This window comes from Stenella coeruleoalba (assembly GCF_951394435.1).
Source record: "Stenella coeruleoalba genome assembly, chromosome: 3".
NCBI lineage: Eukaryota > Metazoa > Chordata > Mammalia > Artiodactyla > Delphinidae > Stenella > Stenella coeruleoalba.
The window spans coordinates 35,886,733-35,907,481 of NC_137148.1; the positions used below are offsets into that span (position 1 = coordinate 35,886,733).

The window sequence follows — 20,749 nt, forward strand, 5'->3', positions numbered from 1 at the left end:
CAAACTACTCCATGTTTTAAGGTGATATTCAGCTAAAAGTTTTCTATGTAGAAAATGAACTCCGCTGTTCATGAACTCTAAATGGTGCAGTAAGAAATATACTAATTCACAAAGGAAGCATTCTTACCAAAAAATGTTAAATCTGAACATGAGCCTGAGGAAACAGACAAACACAGAATATAGAACAGGTTCTGGCCTATACTCTTTTTTTTTTTTAAAAGTTCATGCCATGGGAAGAAAGAAAGAAAAAAAGCAGAGGGACTTTCTTAGATGAAAAGATACTAAAGAAATATATAGAGATGTGGGTGGATCTAAGACTGTCATACAGAGTGAAGTAAGTCAGAAAGAGAAAAACAAATATCATATATTAACACATATATGTGGAACCTAGAAAAATGGTACAGATGAACCGGTTTGCAGGGCAGAAATTGAGACACAGATGTAGAAAACAAACGTATGGACACCAAGGGGGGAAAGCGGCGGGGGGTGGTGCTGTAATGAATTGGGAGATTGGGATTGATATATATACACTAATATGTATAAAATGGATAACTAATGAGACCCTGCTATATAAAAAAATAAATAAAATTCAAAAATTCCAAAAAACAAGAAATATAACAATTGCAATATGTGAACCTTGATTAATTGGTTGGAAAAAAATCTATGCTCTGGAGATAGTTGGAAAAATTTGAATGTGGAATCTGAACATATATATTATATCATATATATGATGAAATTGTTGCTAGGTATAAAGCTGATTATGCGATTATATAGAGAATGTCTTTATTCTTGAGGGATGCCAAGTTGTAACACTAAAAGAAGTTTAGGAATGAAGTGTCATGATGTTTATAACATTTTCAAATGGTTAACGGTTCAGCAAAAAAAATTATATCTTTATGTATATAATGTTTTATATATACATGTACAAGGAGAGAAGAGAGAAAACAAAACAAATGTGGCAGAATATTACCAAGGATTAATCTAGGTAAAGGCATACAGATGTTCGCGGTACCATTCTTTCCACTTCTCTGTAGGTTTGGAAAATATCATAATAAAAAGGTTGGAGAAATTCGATTTGTATGCTGTGCTTAAAATATTATGTGAAGATAAGTATTCTCTCTTCATTTCATTTTTCAGTTGAGTATATTATTGGCTCCATTTGCATCTGTATAATTGTTCCTTTACAAAATTATATTTTGCTTCGCCCTGTTCCCTGTTGGAACATTCACATGATATATTTATAGCCAGCCGTGGCCAAGTTCACTCAGGACTCATCTGTGTAGCTTCATCTGTACTCTCTCTAGTAAGGAGTTTTATGGCCATGTGTTTGATGCCTCCCCTGATGTGCCCCTTTACTGTTCCTCCTGCTGGGGTGTTTCTTCTTACGGCAAATGTTGCCTTCAGCATCTTTCTTGCCTGACTGTTCTTTCATCCACTGCTTAATAACGTGATTGTGCGGGCTGACACAGATTCTTCTGCGCTTGACGTGAAGGCTGCCAAGAAGGGAAGAAAAAAAAATCACTGATAGAAAGTACAAGTCAGTAAAAACTTAGTGAACTTACAGGCAGTTCCCACTTTGGGACAGTGTATCTTTGGACAAGACTGAATCCTAAAGCTGAGGACCACAAGGATGAGTCTTTACTATGGTGCTGCCTGCGGTTCCTCAAACACCTGCAGAAAATACTAAAAGGAGAAGGAGAAGGAATTGGAGGGGGAGGGGAGGGGGAGGGAAGGAGAGAAATAAGATCCCACATGCTGCACGGCATGGCCAAAAGATGAAAACAAAAACAGAAACAAAAAAACGCAGTGCTCTGCTCAAGATATACAACTTTGCCTTGTGTTTATGTTTAGAAAGAGCTAGAAGCTCTTTAATGAAATCACTGTAGAGAAATTTTAAACAAACTGCTGTCTCAGACATCAAATATTCCAGTGATTGTTCAAAGGGTGTGAACCAAAGGACCTATTTCTAGGCAGAAAGGACAAGGAAATAAATCTAGTGAGTTCAATGTAAGTTAATTTATATTAGTTAATTGTGATTAATAATATTGATACATGCTTTTTGGGAATTGTATTTTCAACGCTTGCAATATTTTCTACATCTAAAACACTTGTCTCAAACCTTAATGTGTTTATACACAGTCAAGGTTAAGGGACTACATTTTGGATAAGTAAAAACATGGTCTGTAGTAAAACAATTTGAAAACAAGAGAACATTTATTTATTTATGTCGAATCAGAAAACACAACAGAGATGACCTGTAATTTATGATTACAAAATACTACATAGTCCAATTTCATCTTATTTGAGACCAGGTCATAACTACTCTATATTTTTCAGCTGTCTTATCAGCACAGAGGGGCCAATTTAAAAACTTGTACTTGGATGAAGTATTTTTAGATCCAAGTGATTGGCTTCAGAGTTTCCCTTTAATTAAAATTGAGTCCTTTTTAAAATGAAGAATCATGTTTTTGATCATATTTTCCTTTATCGAAGTGAGGATTTGCAATATTTCTGTACCTATACCTTTTATTTTTTAACATTTATTTATTATTTTATTCATTTATTTATTTATTTTGGCTGCACTGGGTCTTAGTTGCTGCATGTGGGATCTTTAGTTGCGGCATGTGGGATCTTTAGTTGCGGCATGCGTACTTTTTAGTGCGGCATGCAGGCTTCTTAGCTCCAGCATGGGGAATCTATTTCCCCGACCAGGGATCAAACCCAGGGCCCCTGCATTCCCCGACCAGGGATCAAACCCAGAGCATGGAGTCTTACCCACTGGACCACCAGGGAAGTCCCTGTACCCTATACCTTTTAGATCTCTATCTCACACCTGCTTAACCCAAAGAAACTTCTCTGGAAATTCTGAGAATAGTGTCCCCTGAGAGTCCCCAGCATCTATCTCTTACTCATATACACACAGACACCTCCTCTGGTTCGCTCTCTGTGGCTTTCTGGGAGTCCCACGGGAGCCCTTACAAGTTCTGAAGGCTTTTTTAGTCTGAGGTGACATATGCCAGTGAGGTGGAGGGAATTGAAAGCTGAGAATCTAGCATTTCTGAGAGCAGCCTCAGGCAGATTTACTTCAGCTAGGTAGGGCTGACACAAATACCCAGGTGTTTCCAATTTTCCAGAGCATTGCCTGTCTGTGAACTGCCTATGAATTTTCACTCTGCAACTATTACCAGCACTATTTATTCAGATTAAATAAAAACTGATGGGATCTTGGCCAGGCATATACTATGGGAGCTTTTCAAGCCCGTTGGGAACGTGAAGCATCCCCTCAGAAGGGAGCTCATCAGTTAGTATTCCCCGGATTGCTATGGGAGTCACTGGTTCCCGCCGACTAACCCTCCCGAGATGACAGCGCCAGTGAGGGGCGTGATCTGAGGAGACACTGAGAGAATTTCCGGTCCTCTCGCTTCTCCCCCACAGACACCTGTGCTTATTAAAAGTTTGGGTCAGGAATTGTCTTCCTCCGTACATCTAACCCCAAGTGTGATATTTAAACTTTGTTGGATATGAGATCCTTTTGAGGAGCTTGTGAATTCTATGGACCTTCTCCCTAAGAAAATGCTCACACATTCATACCCACAAATTTCAGGGAATTCACAGCCCCCTGACCTGAAGAAAGTCTATCCATGGACAGCTTACAAACTCTTCCTCTGAACTTCTGAGAATATTTTCTTGGAGAAGTGTTTCTCAAGGATGAGTAATGGATGGATTCCTTTGAAAGGGGGGAAAATGTATCTTAAATCTCAGAGAATGGTCTGCAGGACCCAGTTGGATAGAGTCTCCTGGGGACTGCAGGAGGGCAGAGTCTGTTTTGTTACTGCTGTATCTTTGCACATAGAAGGGTACTGGGTAATCGCTAATCAATATATATTTGTTGAATTCATTCAATTAATGAAGAGGTTCCCCAGTGACTCAGGAACTCAGGCATCAGCATTGGGCTTATTTGTGTCACCTGGAGCCACAAGTGGTATTAAAACCAGCACTCCTGGGAGATGCTTAATGTGCCCTTGTTACGATTTAAAGGTGCCAAATGCTTTGGAGTTTGGGAGAACATTTTATGCGTAGTCCCACCGTTGTTTTGAGAGACCTTGGAATATAGTGTTCTAAACGAAGAGACCTGTGTTCTCATCCCATTTCTGCTGTTCACTAGCTATCTGTCACCAGATGAGCTATGTCATCTGCTCAGTGACAGCGTTCTCCTGTGCGACATGGATATGATTTACGCCTTCCTCACAGCATTATTGTCAGAACCCAGATTTGCTAAGTACCAATGCATTTCCGATTCTAAAGTCTCTGTGGAGACGTTGAGTACATCAGTAAGTCCGGAGTTTTGAATAGCTGAGCCATGGGTGGAGGTAGGAGGGGTGAGAACATTCACCAAGAGCCAATAGCCCAGAATCCAAAGCAAAGAAGGGCATTTGAACTTGATTGCACGTAGCACTTGTGACAGGTATGGACACCTCCACGCTTCTGTTTGAATCTTACATACACTTCTGATGAATTCAGAGAGGAAAAATCATAGCAGCCCATTACTTGCAGGGAAAAATTATAGTTAAAGCCATGAAATTGAATAGAGTCATCTTCTGTTTTTATTTTTGCTTTTGTTTTCACTCAGAATGTCCCTTTTTGGCTGAGGAAAGTCGTGCACACTGTCTGGTGACTAAAGGCATTTCCCTCTCAACACAGCAGTGCAGTGCAGGGAACAGAGGGTTAGCAAGTGCCTCTGGACATCCTGGCACAGAGCGAGTGTGCATTCACGCCACCCTCCCCTCCCTTGTTCAAATAATTATATGTATGCCGCGTATCAGGCAAAGTCTCCCCAACCTACTGTTCACTAGACGAGAAACGACCACTCTGCAGGTCTAGACCTCCCTGCCCAAGAACACTCACATGACAGCAGCCAAGTCACAATCCCCGTCAGCTCTCTGAATGCTACATGTAGTCACTCTTTCCAGAAGCCTTCTGGAAATATGATGTGAAACCTCAGTGCAGCAGCTGGAGGCAATGGGAAGTATGGCTAAAAGAGGAGAAGAAAGAAATGTGAACTCTCACAGTTTACCGAACACTGGCCTGGCTCTTATCTTGAAGACTCTAGAGAACAGAATGTTAACCCACTGAAGCAAGAGGCAAACACTTACTGGGGGCTTTGTACATGCAGACTCCAGGGCAGGACACGTCTCTACCCTACAGAACTTACACTGTATTGGGGGTGGGGAGATAAAACTAAGCACAAGCAAAGACACAAAACAAGGCAAGAGTTGAGAAACAGCTTCAGATGATGTTACTGGGGTTGCAACCGTACTTGCTTAAAGAGGTGAGGTTGACAAAGTGTCCCATGAGCTCCGAAGGGAGCAACCACAGGGTCCCTGGAGCAGGTTTGAAATGGACCCACCAGGGAAGTTCTTAACTGAATCTTTAAGGAGTTGGATGGGTGGAGAAAAATGGAGAAAACTTGTCCAGGCCAAAGGAAGTGCATGGTCAAGAGTTCTGAGATAGGAAAGCCCAGGGCACATTTAGAGAATAGAGAAAAATAGACCACTTGGTGTGAACTGAGTGGCTGGGAAGCTGAGTAATGGGAGGTATGTTCAAAGCATAGACTGAGGTCACACCCCATTGAATGTCAGTCTAAGGAGGTTTATCTTTTATGAAATGGAGTCCATTAAAGATTTGAGAAAGGAGAAGGGTTTTAGGAAAATTTGTCTTGCAGTAATGAGCTAGTGGGGATAAGATAAGGGAGGAGTGACCGGGGCAGGAAGTCAGGTTAGGAGGAGCTTACGTTACCCAGATATAAGGAGAAAAGGGCAACAGAAATATGCAAGGAAATCTAATCTCCTACTAAAATGTGTACCTGCAAATCCCGACGTGCCACATGCACACAGTATTCTATGCTCCCCATTCTTCCAAGTGGGTAATACATTTTTTTTAAAAAAAGTTAGAAATTATAGTCAACAGTGGCTGCAGTCTCATAATAACAGACAGAAGTTAGCCCCTGAATTAGAGGTTAAAAGAAATGAGTAAAACCCCTCAGTGGTGTCAGCTCTAAGCCATAGAGGTCCCTGCTCTTGGGACAAGGAGAGATTATAAGTGAGAGAAGCCAGATTCAAAGAGCCACATATTGTATGATCCCATTTATATGAAATGTTCAGAATGGGCAAATCCATAAAGACAGAAAGGAGATTAGTGGTTGCCAGGGGTGGGAGTAGGAGGGAATGGGACATGACTGCTAATAGGTGCAGGGTCTCTTTTTGGGTTGATGAAACAGGCTGAAATTAGATTTTTAGAATTACAATTGTAATTTAGAATTACAATTCTGTGAATATTCTAAAAGTCACTCAGTTGTACCCCTTTTTTTGTTTGTTTTTTGGGTTTTCTTAGCCACATCCCGCAGCTTGAGGGATCTCAGTTCCCTGACCAGGGATTGAACCTGGGGCCACGACAGTGAAAGCCCGGAATCCTAACCACTAGCACCAGGGAACTCCCCGAATTATATGCTGTTTTTGGAGGGTGGGGGCGTGCTGAGCTTCGAACCTAGGCCCACAGCAGCGAAGCACCAAGTCCTAACCACTGGACCACCTGGGAATTCCTTATTTCAATTTTTAAAAAATTACGATAGGAGAAGGACACTGGTTGTCCTCACATTTATTAATGCATTGATTTCCTTAAACTAATTGTTTCTTTCTTTAGCTACGCTGTGCTTCCTATTCTCCAAGTCAAACTGTTTTACTATCCCAAACAAGGTTTTGGGTTTATTCATGTAACCATTCGTTCATTCACCCATCTTACTATATAAGAATTACTATGTGAATTCTTATAAATGAAATACTATCTATATTTATGGCTATGAGCTCTTTTACAGTGAATCACTATGCTGGACCTTGGGGGTAGAAAGATGAAGAGTTACTACTACACATACTTCTGTTATTAGTTGTAACCCAGGCAACTATAAAATATGAAATGGACTTTCAGAAGCATTGTGGGAATTAAGAATCATAGGCAAACCTATGTGCTTAAGAATTTGAGTTTTCGGAGTGCTGACATCAATTCAAAGCACAGTTTTAAGCCAGAAAAGCACTCAGGACCTATATGTACTTAATAAGCTGAATTATATTTCTCAGATATAAAGGTAGGCTGGGCTCACCTGGAGATCACTTAACCTAAGACAGATTAACTATCGAAAGGCAAGAGGCAGGCCAGCATTTATCATATGTTCACAGATGTGACTGGTGCCCTAGTGAGGCAGCTGGAAATGTAAAAGGCCAAGAAAGATGGAATCCTCTGAAGCGTGCACAAGGAGTTAAGCAATGAAGAATCTTAACAGGGTGGTTTGCATTAGGGCAAAGGTAAGATTCTTTTAGATAACATCGCCCCCTAGAGGTTTTCTAGAGCAGCTTCCTATCAATATTTCCATCTTGAAAGAACCACCAGGAACTTCCTCTGATTTCGATGATAAATATAAATATAAAAACATATTTTTATTTTTGCATTTTTATATTTTTTGCATCTATGTTTATAAAAAAGATTACTCCATACTTTTATCCCCTGATATCATCCTTGAATGTTCTGAGTGTTAACGTTATATTAATCTCAACAATGCGTTGGGTAGCTTTCTCTGTTTTTCTATTATTTGAAAAAGTTTGTGTAAGACAAGGATTACCTGTCCCTCCAATGTTTGGTAAAACCTCTAAAACGATTTAGGTCTACTGTCTGTCTGAAGAAAAGATGTTCAATTCTGACTTAACTTCCTTAGTAGTTACATGTTTATTTAGATTTTCTGTAACTTCTCCAGTCAATTTTGATATCTTAGCTTTCTAAGAAATTGTACATTTCATCTACAATTTCTAATGTTTTGTCACTGAAAGAGTTCGGAACACGCCACCCCAAAATATGCCACTCTGGCATGTTGATTATTTTAAGTTAAAGCCACTTAAAAAACCAACAGATGCAGAAATGGTACTCTGACCTTCCTAAAAGCAAGAGAGAAAACTTCCACGTAAAAGGTACTCTCCCAACACCTGCGGAAGAAAGAAATTTTTAGCAGCAGAGGGTGGTACCACCCCACCTTCTGGGTGAAGTGAGATGGTATCTCCACCCCACAGGAAGCTGAAGCCAAGGAAAATCTGCACAAACGAACCACAAACGAACCTTTTTAAACTAAGCCTTATGTTCCTAGTCACCTTTCCATGGTTAACTGCTTTAGCCCAAGTTCCTTTGTCTTCTCACGTTTTCACAATTACCACTCTTTGTCCAACTTAATATATAAGTCGTAATGCTACCGAACCCAGGTCCAGCTGCTCGCCGCTCAAAAGCCAATAAAGAGGCGAGGTTGGTGGAAAGGAAAGTTTACTTTATTTTGGATGCCGGAAACCGGGGTGGGGGCAGGGTATGGAGGGCAGACTCCTGTCCAAAGGCCGACTCCCCCCCCTGACAATCAGGGGGCAAGAGTTTTTATAGACAGAGGGAGGGGGCTACGTGGTGCAGAAGCTCTGACAGTCATCGGTGGTCTGACCAGCGTCATATCGATTGTTTTCGGTACAGTTAATCTTCAGTTCCGGGATTGGTTTGTTCCCATTTCTTTCGAGGCCAATTCTTGGAACTGTGGCAGCTTATGTACAGCTCACCGGATATGGCTCAGAATATTGTCTATGGACCTTAAGGAGAAACTAAAAGTCCTTGATTTTGCTTAATGACTAAACTATTATAATTTGGTCTCCTTTGACTGTTTTCCTGTTCCTGCATTTTCTCACTTCTCTGATGAAACTTATTCTTTGGCTCAATTTTTTCCACAGATAAAAGGCAGGCTGAGGACATGGGGGGTGGGGGGAAGGACCATAGGGTCCTGCTCCATTTCAGTAACTCAGACTGCTTCTTTGGGTCTTCATTTCCTCGTGAAGGTGATTTCGGACGCACGCAGCAGTAAGCAGCAGCTTGTAACAAGCAGCAGTGAGCAGTAGTTGGAAGCAAGATCTTAGTTCCCTGACCGGGAGTCCTAACTGCTAAACCACAGAAGCCAGCGGCTAGGGCCTAAACCCCTGCCTTGTCAGGAAAGAATTCAAGCGAGGAGGCAGAAGGTAAAGAGAAATGTAAAAAGTTTTTTGGAAAAGCACAGTACATGCGGAAAGACGCACAGGCGCACAGGCAAACTCCGAGAGAGAGAGTCGCACCTTTGGGAAGTTTAAATCCTTTATGAGGGGCCAGTTTTCTGGGTCCTTGTCTCCCTTCTGGCCAATCATCTTGCTTTGTCCCCCTAGGCTAATTTGTCTCAGGACCCTCCCCGTAGGTGCGCACGCACTTCTCAGCTAAGATGGATCTCCACACAAAGGATTGGGGGGGGTGGGGAAGCAAGACTCATCAGGGCCTGGCGTTGTTCCCTGACTTTTGACCCCCAAGGAGACTTTCTGTGCATGTTTAGTGTCTCCCTTGCCCCAAGGAGGGGGGGAACGGAGATCCCTTGATCCTTTACTCAAACAAGGTTTTGCCCCTCTTTGTTCTTGCCATAACTGTTATCTTAAGGCATCCACAAGAGACAAAGCTTGGCTATTTACCCTGTCCCTGTTATAGCTTACATTTTGGAGAGTAAACAGGAGGCTGATTTTAAATGTCTAACCGGGAGCCCATCTAACTCCTGTCTCAGGAAATGCAAACAGGAGGCTAGTTGTAAGGGTCCTGCCGGAAGCCCACTTTTTTCCTACCCCAAGAAATGTAAACGGGAGGCCAGTTGTAAATGCCTAGCTTGGGGCCCATCTATCTCCTGCCTCAAAGGCACCCATTAAATAAATTTGTATGCTTTTCTCTTGTTAATCTGTCTTTTGTTACAGGGGTCCTAGTACAGAACCTAGAAGGGTAGAAGGAAAAATTTTTTTTTCCTTCCCTACATCACAGCACTATCTTACCGTATCTACAGTTGAGTTCTTTTTTAGTATACAGTGTTTGAAGAGGCAGTTCCTGTGCAAAGTAACCGTTTAAAAATCTGGGTCTAAATAATAAAGAAAATATAAATTTACAAAAATCATTTTCTTAGAAACTAAAAAAATGCATTGAACTCATTGGTTAAAAGTGAAATCACGAAACATTTATTCTGGAAAACAGCGGAGGTGCTATTTATTATAACAGGTAGGATACAGCTAAATTTAGCCTAAGTGCATTTATTTAAAACACAAACACGATAAAATAAAAGGTTCAACTCGCGACCCTAGAAAAGGAAAATCAGAGGAAACTAAAACGAAGATGGGAAAAAGACACCAGCACGACGCTGCGGCGCTTTACGGCTGTCGCGCTACACCTATCTGCAGGCAAGGCGGCCGTGGATCTGGAGACTAGGTGCTGGAGCCGAAGCCCCGGCCCAAAGAAGGGGAGGAGGAGGAGGAGTGCGGGGCGACAGCTGCGGGCAGCGGGTGGTGGTTGTCGTCGCTTGTCTGGGCCACGTCCCGCCGCTTTTCCGGTCTCTGCGCCTGTGCAACCTGCTGGGCGCCACAGGCAAGGTGGGCCTGCTTTTCGCTCAGCGGGTGTTTGGTGCGTGCGGCGCAGGGAGGGCGCGGGAGCGGAGAAGCGGGCAAGTATAAGGAGTGCGCCTCCGGGAGGGTTACATCACGCGACCGGCGTGGTGGCTGGGCTGCTCACGCGCCCACGGACGTCAGCCAGCGCGAGCCTCCCCGGCCGCGACCCTGAAACAGCAGACAACTGCGCCCGCCGCCCGGACCTCCCCGAGCGGAAGCGCGAGTCCTGCCTCTACCCGGCGGCTCCTGAGGACGCGCTCTGGCGGCGCGGGAGAGCCTGGCCGGGGCGTGCAGGGCCAGCCTGGCCTACCGCGGGCTGTCCTTCCTGGAGCTGTGGGGCAAAGTCAGTTGCGCTGGGCACGTCTTTCCTACCTTCGTTAGTGTTTTGGGTGCTTGATCTATCCGTTTCTCATGCACATAGGTAAGAAATCTTACACTGTTGTTGAGATTATGTCAGATTTTTTTTTTTTTTTCCTTGCCAGTCTGTCAGCTTTTACAATGCATCGCTTGGGGTTATATTTTCAAACGCGTACAAGTACCTTTCCGGTATGCAGCCGGGATTGGAGTAGAAGCACTAGCCTCGGTTGCCAAATTTAAAGGGGCGCCAAAAAACTCAGTAACGAAGACAAGTCACATTTTAATGCAGCATTTTTTAAAATAAGAATTAATACAAAGACATATATGATGAATGAAATACTGCAATTTTAAATAAAAACAAAATTCGACCCTGCGCTTGCACGACTCACCTCGGTCACGTCACTTCCCCACCCTATTCTCAGCCTTGGGTGAACCTTCTTGGTGAATTGATTGTACTTATCCTTCCCTAAGATTCCTCTAGGGCTATTACAGACTTTTGCGTAAATTCTGTTTTTCTGATATTAATAGCGTGACACTAAACTTTTGGTTAAATTTATTTATCCATCTTATTTTGTATTTTCAGTCATCTTTTTTCTTTGTTTTTTTTCCCCTTCGGTTGGATTGATAAGTTTAATACATTTCCTTCAAAAGTTTTTTTAATGAAAACTTAGGCTTGGTTAGGTCAAGAAAAAACTTCCGTGGGAGAAGAGCAACAATATCTCATACAAATCTTTTTGAGTTTGAATCAAGTATTATTTTGCAATGAAGGTAATTGCCACATCAGTACAATTCAGCAGCGTTTATTGAGCGCCTGCCTTGTGTCAGTCATTGTTCCAGGCACTAAGTATACAAAAATTAGTGAGTCACTGTACCTGAACTCAGAGTCCCTACCCTAGCAATTTCCTAATATCTTAGAAGACCTCCTTGCTGCATGTGACATTTTTACCCTTTCCGTCCTAGAAATTTTCCATATCCCTGATTTTCAAGACATTAAATTCCTCATTCCCCTAATACAGTCATTCCTCTGTATCCAACTGAGGACGTTATCTCCTGCCACTTTAAACTTACTCCTTTTCATTTTCTCATCTCATTTAACCATCGTTTACAGTTACCCAAGCCAGAAACCCGTGTGTCTTTCCATCCTCCTGCACTCCACAGCCAGTCACAAACACCTGTAAATTTTACTCCCTGGACATTTCTCAGATTTGTCTCCCCCTTTTCGTCCCTGTTACCACTGCCCAAGTTCCAAACCTCATCAGTTTGCTCCTGGCCAACTGACCCTCCCAGTTGCCTCTGTTTTCCCAGTCTTGCTCTTTCCCCACATGGATCTGAGGTCTCACAACGCCCTGTGCTTTTCTGTCTTTACCATATATAAAATTAAGCGTTTACACGACTGTCTTTTGACTGTGAACTCCCTCAGCATACCTTTATACCCACACCACATAGCACAGTGCCTGGCATTAGTGCTGAATGTCTCTTGAGCTGATCTAAACTCTGTTGTAGTCTTATATCATGTTTCCTTTTATCTTGTTTTAAGGCTTTTAAATATTTTTCCTTTTTTAAAAAATAAGATTATCGTTTTTTGATCAAGGTCTTATGTCCCAAGTGTCCTAAAATTACACAGTGCTTTTCAGAAACATACCATCCCCCCACCCTCAAGTAATTAGGGGTCAATTCAGTATGATGAATCATTTGTCCATTATATTTAATTTTATATAATTAAATATTATATTTAATATTTTAAAGATGATGATATTAGTATCATTAAAAGCATTTTGTCTTAGTGTTATTGCCGTTGATTCTGTTGGTTTTGGGTTGTCATCATTGTTTCCAGTATTAAGTGTCAGAGTTGGATGGTTAATGGGAATGTCTGTCCCTGATTTGATTTTATGTCTATGATCCAGTTTTAGTCAGTAACTAGAAGGCTTTAAAGATTTCCCTACTCAAGACCTTTTAAGACCAGCACTAAAACACTGCACATCAAATTTGGATATAAAGATTAGATTCTGGGTTTTAAGGAAAGGATTCTGTTAATGTACGGAGGTGACCCAGTTTCCTGTCTTCCTTAGATGGATGGCTAAGTACGGTTCCCAGAGCTCCAGTATGGTTGTCCCTTGGGGGCTTATTAGAAATGCAGTTTGAAAAGTACCAGTACAAAGAATTGTAAGATCGGATCTTAACAAACGGCACCGCGAAACAGAGGAAAGCTTCAAGTGAGCTTTATTAGGGAGCGCTCCCGGGCGAGGTTCACTGGTCCGAGAGAAAGGGGCCAGAGAAGTTGCACCCGGGCGAGGGTTGGGCAAGATTTTATAGGGGAAGAAGGGAAAGGGGTGTGGTGAATCTGGGAGGGCGCAGGGTATTCCTTATTTGGTGGTCTTTTCGGGTATCCTGGGGGACCGTTAGTCCCGCCCCTCGAAAGGCGGGAAGGCTGGGCTGGGTTCAAAGACCCCAGGTCAGTTCCTGGAACTGGGTGGTCCGGAGAGTTTCGGTCTGATGCAACCTGTGAATCCGATCGGGCCAGTTAGCCTTACAAGAATACTTTATGAAGCAATTGACAAAGGATTAATCTCCAAAATTTATAAGCAGCTCATGCAGCTTAATAACACACAAGAAAGGAAACAGAGCAAAGGTACATGCCATTGTTAGAGAAATATTCCCAGGATAAAGATAAAAATGATAAGAAAGATTCACTTGGCTGCTGTCAGTATCTCAAGTCCATAAGTGTAACTTAAGAATGGCAATAGGTACAAAAAAATTTTTTTTAATTATAAAAAGAATGATAGTAGTTAAAGAAATGTTCCAAATATGGTTGGGGACACATTTCCCCTTCCAGTGAACTTCACACCTTAATGGAGCCACTCACACTGTGGATGCCTACAGACAAAGGTGTCCACTGCTGTCACCATATAGGCAAGAAGGGGTCACGAAGATACGGTGCATGAAGCTGCTGTGCCCAAATAAAGTTCTCCCAGAGACTTCTTAGAGCCCTGAGATAATGTTTGTGTAATGGAGAGTGAATGAGGGTTTTTCTTTAGTTAATCTGAACAGATTTGGTCACCAGTACTTCTTACATCATGGACACTGGAGTGCTCAGGGGGTAGTCTTGAAGGGGGTTAGGTAATTTTTTGCCATAGAGACATGCTGACAGGCATTACTGCACAGTTATTAGGTGTGTGGAGACAGACTACCAGGTTCAAGCCCTGGCTCTGCCACTTACTAGCTGATGTTGGGTGAGTTACTTAATACTCTGTGTCCCAGTTTCTTTATCTGCAATATGGAGATGGTAATACACCTACCTCATGGGGTTGTGAGGCTTGTATGAGTTTATACATTTAAGTGCTTAGAACAGAAGTGACAAATAGTAAACAATAAATGGAAACAAAAAAGACATCATCTGGAGGTCAATATACAGCACAGTGCCAGCTCCATAGTAGGTATCCCGGTGTCTGAGTGTTTGTGGAATGTGTCCATTGTCAATGTATTGCCCCTTAGCTTCAAATTCACCCTTAATTGCCTATTCTATGAAATTAAGATGGGCCCTTGTAGTGTAAGTGCCTGAAAGCCACCTTTTTTGATTGTAATGTAAGTGCCTGACATTAAGCTTTTGATTGCCAAGGCACCCATTTCAGAGGCATCCACAGAATAAACATATTGTCAGCTGCACAACTAAAGAGCCAGACTGCCCCATCCTTGGCCCCCTCTCCCTCCAGTGAGACACCTCCCTGTGAAGAACTTTCCCCTGCAAACTGGAGGGCAGACCTGGTGATTTTTTTTTTGCCATTCAGTGAGCATGGCTGTGCCCTCCAACAAGGTCTTGGTCTCAGCTGGGCAGGGAAGGGGTGCAGGATCTCTTCCCTGAGTACTCTATTTTGTCCCGGGAAAATCTGCTATTCCTGTATGCTTTAGTGTCCTCTTTCTAGCCTGTCTCTTGTTATAGTTGATAATTTGTTGTATTAAACTTCTGCTGTTCTAATTATTGTCTGGTTTCTGTCTCTTGATAGGACTCTTAATTGATAATGAATGAATGAAACTTTAATGTTCCAAGAAGTTTGTTGTCTGTTAAGATGAATGATGCAAACTTTTAAGAAATGACTATATGTGTTGTACAGATATGCTGTTACCTATGATTAAGTGGAACAAAATATAAAGCAGTATGTAGATTGTGTTCTGTGATTTATAAGAAATATTTATATTTGGACATTCAGACAACCAAAATATAGGTCATTCACATGACCAAAATATATTTCTCAGATATATTTGATCTTCAAATATACGTGAGTTCCTGGCTCACAACTCCCAAAACGCTTGGAATTGCCTTTTAATAAGAGCAATGGGAGCATCTTTTGTTAAAATATTTGGTTTTCTTGTCCTCAGTTCCCGAAAATGCTTCAAACCATAAAGGTGAAATGAGTGTCTGGTCATTATTGGTAATAAGCCCTTTCCACCACAACTGGGTTCATGTTAATGAAGGTAACTTTTGCAAAGCGCCTAAGGATGCGGGCTGGTTAGGGTTGGAGCTTTTAGTACCACCCGGATTTACAGGGAGGAGAGAGGGGCTGGAGGTTGAATCAATCACCAATGGCTGGGAATTCCCTGGCAGTCCAGTGGTTAGGACTCCTCGCTTTCACTGCTGAGGGCTCGGGTTCGATCCCTGGTCAGAGAACTAAGACACCACAAGCTGCACAGCATGGCCAAAAATAAATAAATAAAAATCACCAACGGCCAATGAGTTAATCAATCATGCCTATGTAATAAAGCCTCCATAAAAGCAAAAAAAAAGGAGGGGGTTTGGAGAGCTTCTATGTTGGGGAACCAAAATGCTTCCATGTGCTACCGTGCTGGGCCCAAAGCTCCACAGGACAGAAGCTCCTTTGTTCGGGACCTCACCCTATGTATCTCTTCACCCAGCTGTTGATTCATATCCTTTGATATCCTTTGTGATAAATCAGTAATCTGGTGAGTAAGCAGGTTTTCCTAAATTCTATGAGCCCTCTAACAAATTAATCAAACCCAAGGAGGGAGACCATTGGAACCACCCATTTATAGCCAGTTGGTCAGAAGCACAGGTAACAATGTGGGCTTGCGACTGGCACCTGAAGTGGAGGGCAGCCTTGTGGGGCTGACCCCTTTGCCTGTGGAATCTGATTCTATCTCTGGGTAGATAGTGTCAGAATTGAGAGGAGTTCAGTGTTGTTTGTTGGTCTGGGGAAACCTACACACATGTTGGAATTGGGTGCAGGAACGTTTTCATGGTCCTATTTAATGTTTTTAAAAATCTGTGTGGTTATGCGTGGTTAAGCAGTTCCCCAAGTTCATGTAGTTAGAATTCTGACCTGGCGTTTTGGAGTCCAAAGCTCACACTCTTCCCAGTATGCCAGCATTTCTTAAACTGGGTTTCATAGACGTCTGGGGATGTGTTCTCAGGGTCCGTGAGCTCTCCAGACAATGCCTAAATTTAATATTTCATCTCAATGATAATCTTTACATAGACATGTTCTGGACCTTCTGGAAGACCATCTTAAAGGAGCACTTGCAGGACATTTGAATTTTGCTTTAAGTTTATGCTAGTGTTGTTACCAAGTCAGATACTATCTTAATTGTCCCAGGCCAATAAGAAGAGAACAGAGTGGAGTTTCAAAATGGATTCATGCTAAGGGAGGGGCAAATTATACCATCAGGGTTCAAACAGAAAAAGATGGTGGGGAAAAAAACACTTCTTATTCTGAACAGGGTAGTTAATGCACATGAAACTCAAAACCTGCACCTCGAGTATCAGTGCTATATTCATGTTTGGAATAGCGATTTTCGTTTTGGCCAAACATTAACATTAGGTTAAATTAATATTGTTACATTTAAATCTTCTTGGCTTTGTAGTTGTGGTTTTATTTAAATTTTAAATTTATTTTGGTTTTACAGTTGCAGAAGATACATACATAAACACATATATATGGGGTTTATACCTAGTTATATGTTTATACATCAAGTGATGTGGTAAAATAATTTAAAAGTCATCATTGAGAATAAAGAGAATGTTTTCCTTTAAAGGGGCCCATATATGACTGAAATTTGAGAAGATTGCTATTATAAGAAGCCAGTCTGCTTCTCTAGATATAGAAAAGGACATTAAAAAAAACCAAACAAACCTGAACTACATTATAAAGATGATGATTGGGTTTTTTTTAACCAAATCTAGATGCTAAATCCAATAATGTTATTGAACTCAGGGAAATCAGGACCTATTGTTTTAACTAAAGGGCACACTTGGAGAGAAACTGAAGGGCAGATTTACTGGGCACGTCTTGTCTGGCTTCTCAGGAGGCACTCCTGGTGAAACAGAGTCCCAACTGTTCAGAACAACTTTCAAGCACAAATGTATATTCTTCCAACCCTCCTTAGTGAGTCTTCTATGATTAAAACAAACAAAAGATACAGTTTTCTTTTAGGATGCAAGCAGCAAGTCCCTAGCAAGTATCTCTAATCAGGAGCCATCCTGCACTGAGAAAGTAGGTTGTCACAGGAAATGGGAAGAAAGCCAATTTGGGACTTAAGCAAAATCCCCCAACTTGTGTCTGCTGGACAAAGTGGACCCTTCGTCTTTAACGCACAATAAAAACAGCAAGGCCCACAAAGCCCTGGGTTGTGGCTTTAAATAATCTGGCTCTTGGCCACTGGATGATAGACATTTTTATGGAGTCGGAATTGAGTTCTGGGAGCCGGCAGCCACGTCAGCAGGTGTGGAGTATGCCCTATCTTTGAGGAGAATCCAGGGCTTCTAATTATGGGTAAGTCAACTGCTCCCTGATTTATGCAGAATATTTTGGGGATGCCAGTTACTGAGCCATCACATCAAGATGGACACTTCCGGCACCATTAAGAGAATGGAACATTTAATGCCTCAAAAAACAAAATGTATTTCCCAAAGTCCCACACTGCCATGGGCCACTTCCCTATCCCCTCCCTCAGCCTGAGACAATTGCCAGGGCCATGTATACCTCCTTCCCTGCGCTGCTCAGTATTCACTTTCCTCCCTCCCTTCCTCCCTCTCTCCCTCTCTCCCTCCCAACCTGACCTTTCTCCCAGCCTGAATTCATTACGACCTCCCGCAAGGCACCTGAGACACACAGACACTTGAATGGACGTTTGGCACGGAAAGCAGTGGGCTTGCCCCTCAGTTCCACAACTGTTCTCAGGCCTACTCTCATGATTTTAATCCCGACATCACTTATTTTTAAATAAGAAAGCTGGAGCTTCCCAGACAATGTGATTTCCCTGTGACCCAAACTGCCTTAGGAAAAAGCCCCAAGACGAACCCAGAAAGTTACTGTTGGGTCTCCTCAGCTCTTTCTTATCATCACCAACTGTTCCTTTTCAAACACCTCTGTGTTTTGTGGTCCCACCCTCTCTGCCAGAGCTCAGTCCCATGCAGACCTTGGCCTTGGGTCTGGCAGGCTTCCCTCATTACCCTGCCCCCTCCGCCGGCCCCTCCCTCCCTCCTCTCCTGGAGGAGGGCGGCTGCTGCTCCTGCGGGTGGATTATAAAATAGGCCCGGAAGCTGAACGGGGAGTTGTATACACTTTTATTTCAAAGCTTTATGTGAGAAAAAAAAAAAAAACTGCATTGCCAAGACTAGGAATAAAGCCTTGGCTGGTAGACTTTTGTTTAACAATGGGGGTGAGTCCTAAAATTTTAATGGTGAAATTGAAAAATTTACAGAAACATATAAACTGAAAACCTTTTTGTTTTGCTAAGATAAGTGGCTAGAGATGAAGAACTGTGCTCAGTAATAAAGCTCAGTAGATTGGGGCACTCTATTGGGAGTCATAGAATGATAGCCACCTCCAGAGTAGGACAGAGGCTGGTCTGCTCTAGCTAGTTCTTGCCGGGGAGTGTGGAACCATTGTTGCCAGATCTGACTTTTCAAGAGAAGCTCTAAAATCTAATTCGTATGTGTGTATATATGAGTATGTGTATTTGGAATCTGTCAGTTTAAAAACGTTGGCTCGGGACTTCCCTGGTGGTCCAGGGGTTAAGACTCCGCGCTTCCACTGCAGGGGGCACCCGCTCGATCTCTGGTAGGGGAACTAAGATCCCACAGGCCGCCCGGTGCGGCCAAAAATAAATAAATAACATTTTTTTTAATTGAAAAAAAAATGTTGGCTTAATTTTTCAAAAAGCAGACCAAACAAAACTTACATTTCACCTTTTCTGAATTTAGAGACTCTATTCAGGGTAAAGTTTCAGAAAAGAAGACAGTGGAAGAGTCAAATCAGTCAAGTATTAAATACCTATATTTAGGGTTTCCTAAATACAGTAGAAAAGATTGCCTCCAGTCCAGACGCAGTTATAGTCTCCATATATATGCTAGCAAATCACAATAGAAGTTCTCTTTGATATAATTTGTATGGTTCAATCATCTCCTTTATCCTGTGTCCCTTTGGTTTTCAGTAACCACAGGGCTGACTTTGATCAGAAAGCTTGCAACTTACCAAAACATAAACCAGAGGTGCAGTCTGTCTTTCTTCCAGGAATATGCACACTTGTATTCAGACAGTTCAGCAGGTCAGGGTAAGGGGGAAGACAGTTGAATAATAGGGGCTTTCCTCCAGCCTCTACCCAGGGATTCTCTTAAGATACTATCATCAGAAAAGAAAGCACTGCTCAAAGTTGCACTGGTGGCAAATTACTGATATTTAAGTGCAAATGAGGTTCCTTCCTGAAATTGCCTCTTGGAGATGAGGAATTTAAACCAACGCCACTCTCACGTAGATAATTGGAAATCTGACCCCTAACTGCAGAAGTACCTCACTCCTTCCAGCTCCATCTTGGAAGGCAGCCCCCCTCCTTCCCCTGGAGGCTTAGATAGCCAGCCGGCCACTCACCTTCCGAGGGCTGAAGAGCCACCCAGGCAGCCAAGGCCACGAGAGCGAGTCCTGTCCGCTGCATTCCTGCCTGCCCCAGCAGCTCGACAGCACCGCAGGTGAGCCTGTTAAGATCAGGAAATGAGGCTAAAAGTGCCCTTGGGTGCAGAGAAAGAGCGTGGAGGAAAGCAAGCCAGAAAGCTCCACCCTGGTAGGTGCTAGGGTACCTCTTTCTCATGTTTCTTTCCTTGAAACCAGGCTCTTTCTTAAGACCAGACCTGTGTTCAACCACCTGAGGGATCAGGTGATGTCTGTGGTGATCTGACCTCTGGTGAGATTGCTGTGAGTTTGGAGGTGTGCATCAATTTGGGGACCATTAAAAATAGCTACCTACATGAATTCCTCCACAGTTATAAATCAGAATTTTGCAGTAGAGAACCAGTGATTTGAAGTTTTAAAAAGCTCCGTAGGTGATTCTGATGGATACCTCTATTGAGAACCATTGCGTAAAGGAATCAGTTTTTTAGTAGCTTATTGAAACTGAGTTTCTAGGGACAAAGGTGGCAAGTCATAAAAAACATTATCTGGTGGAAAGATGGGAAAATTCAACCCCATTCTGGTCTTGGTCTGCAGCCAAAGTGTTTCCAGTGAGGCTGTTAGTTTATTTAGGAGAAAGGTAATAAGACAGGTAGAGGGGCTATGCCTGGTAAAAAAGAGCCCCAGAGCAGGTGTGAGCAGGCATGAGGAGGTGTGGGCTGTAGTCCAGCTTTGTCACTAATCAGCTTTGTGAATACAGCTATAGGGTAGGCTGAGGGTAGTTGGGTTCTAATCCTGCCTTTTCTACTAACTGGTTACATAACCTTAGCAAATGTTCTTAACTTTAAATAAGAAGGCAGGCTGGATGACCTCCAAAGTCCTGCCGTGCTTCCTCTAACTGCACTGTCTCATGCAGTAGCTTCTTGTCCATATGTGGTCCTTTAGCATTTGAAATGTGCTAGTCCAAATTCACATGTGCTATAAGTGTAA

The 20,749-nt window shown here is 42.5% G+C and overlaps 1 protein-coding gene across 1 annotated transcript; it reads right to left on the reverse strand.

Moving 5' to 3' along the window:
* Positions 1-1,296: 1,296 nt before the first annotated feature.
* On the reverse strand, positions 1,297-19,898 carry CCL28 (C-C motif chemokine ligand 28). The gene is made up of 3 exons (XM_079917567.1): positions 19,745-19,898; positions 4,906-5,032; positions 1,297-1,493 (listed from the first exon to the last, which is right to left on the reverse strand). The coding sequence occupies exons 1-3, from the start codon at positions 19,806-19,808 to the stop codon at positions 1,301-1,303; spliced, it is 384 nt and encodes a 127-aa protein (XP_079773693.1). The 5' UTR covers positions 19,809-19,898; the 3' UTR covers positions 1,297-1,300.
* Between the last annotated feature and the right edge of the window lie 851 nt (positions 19,899-20,749).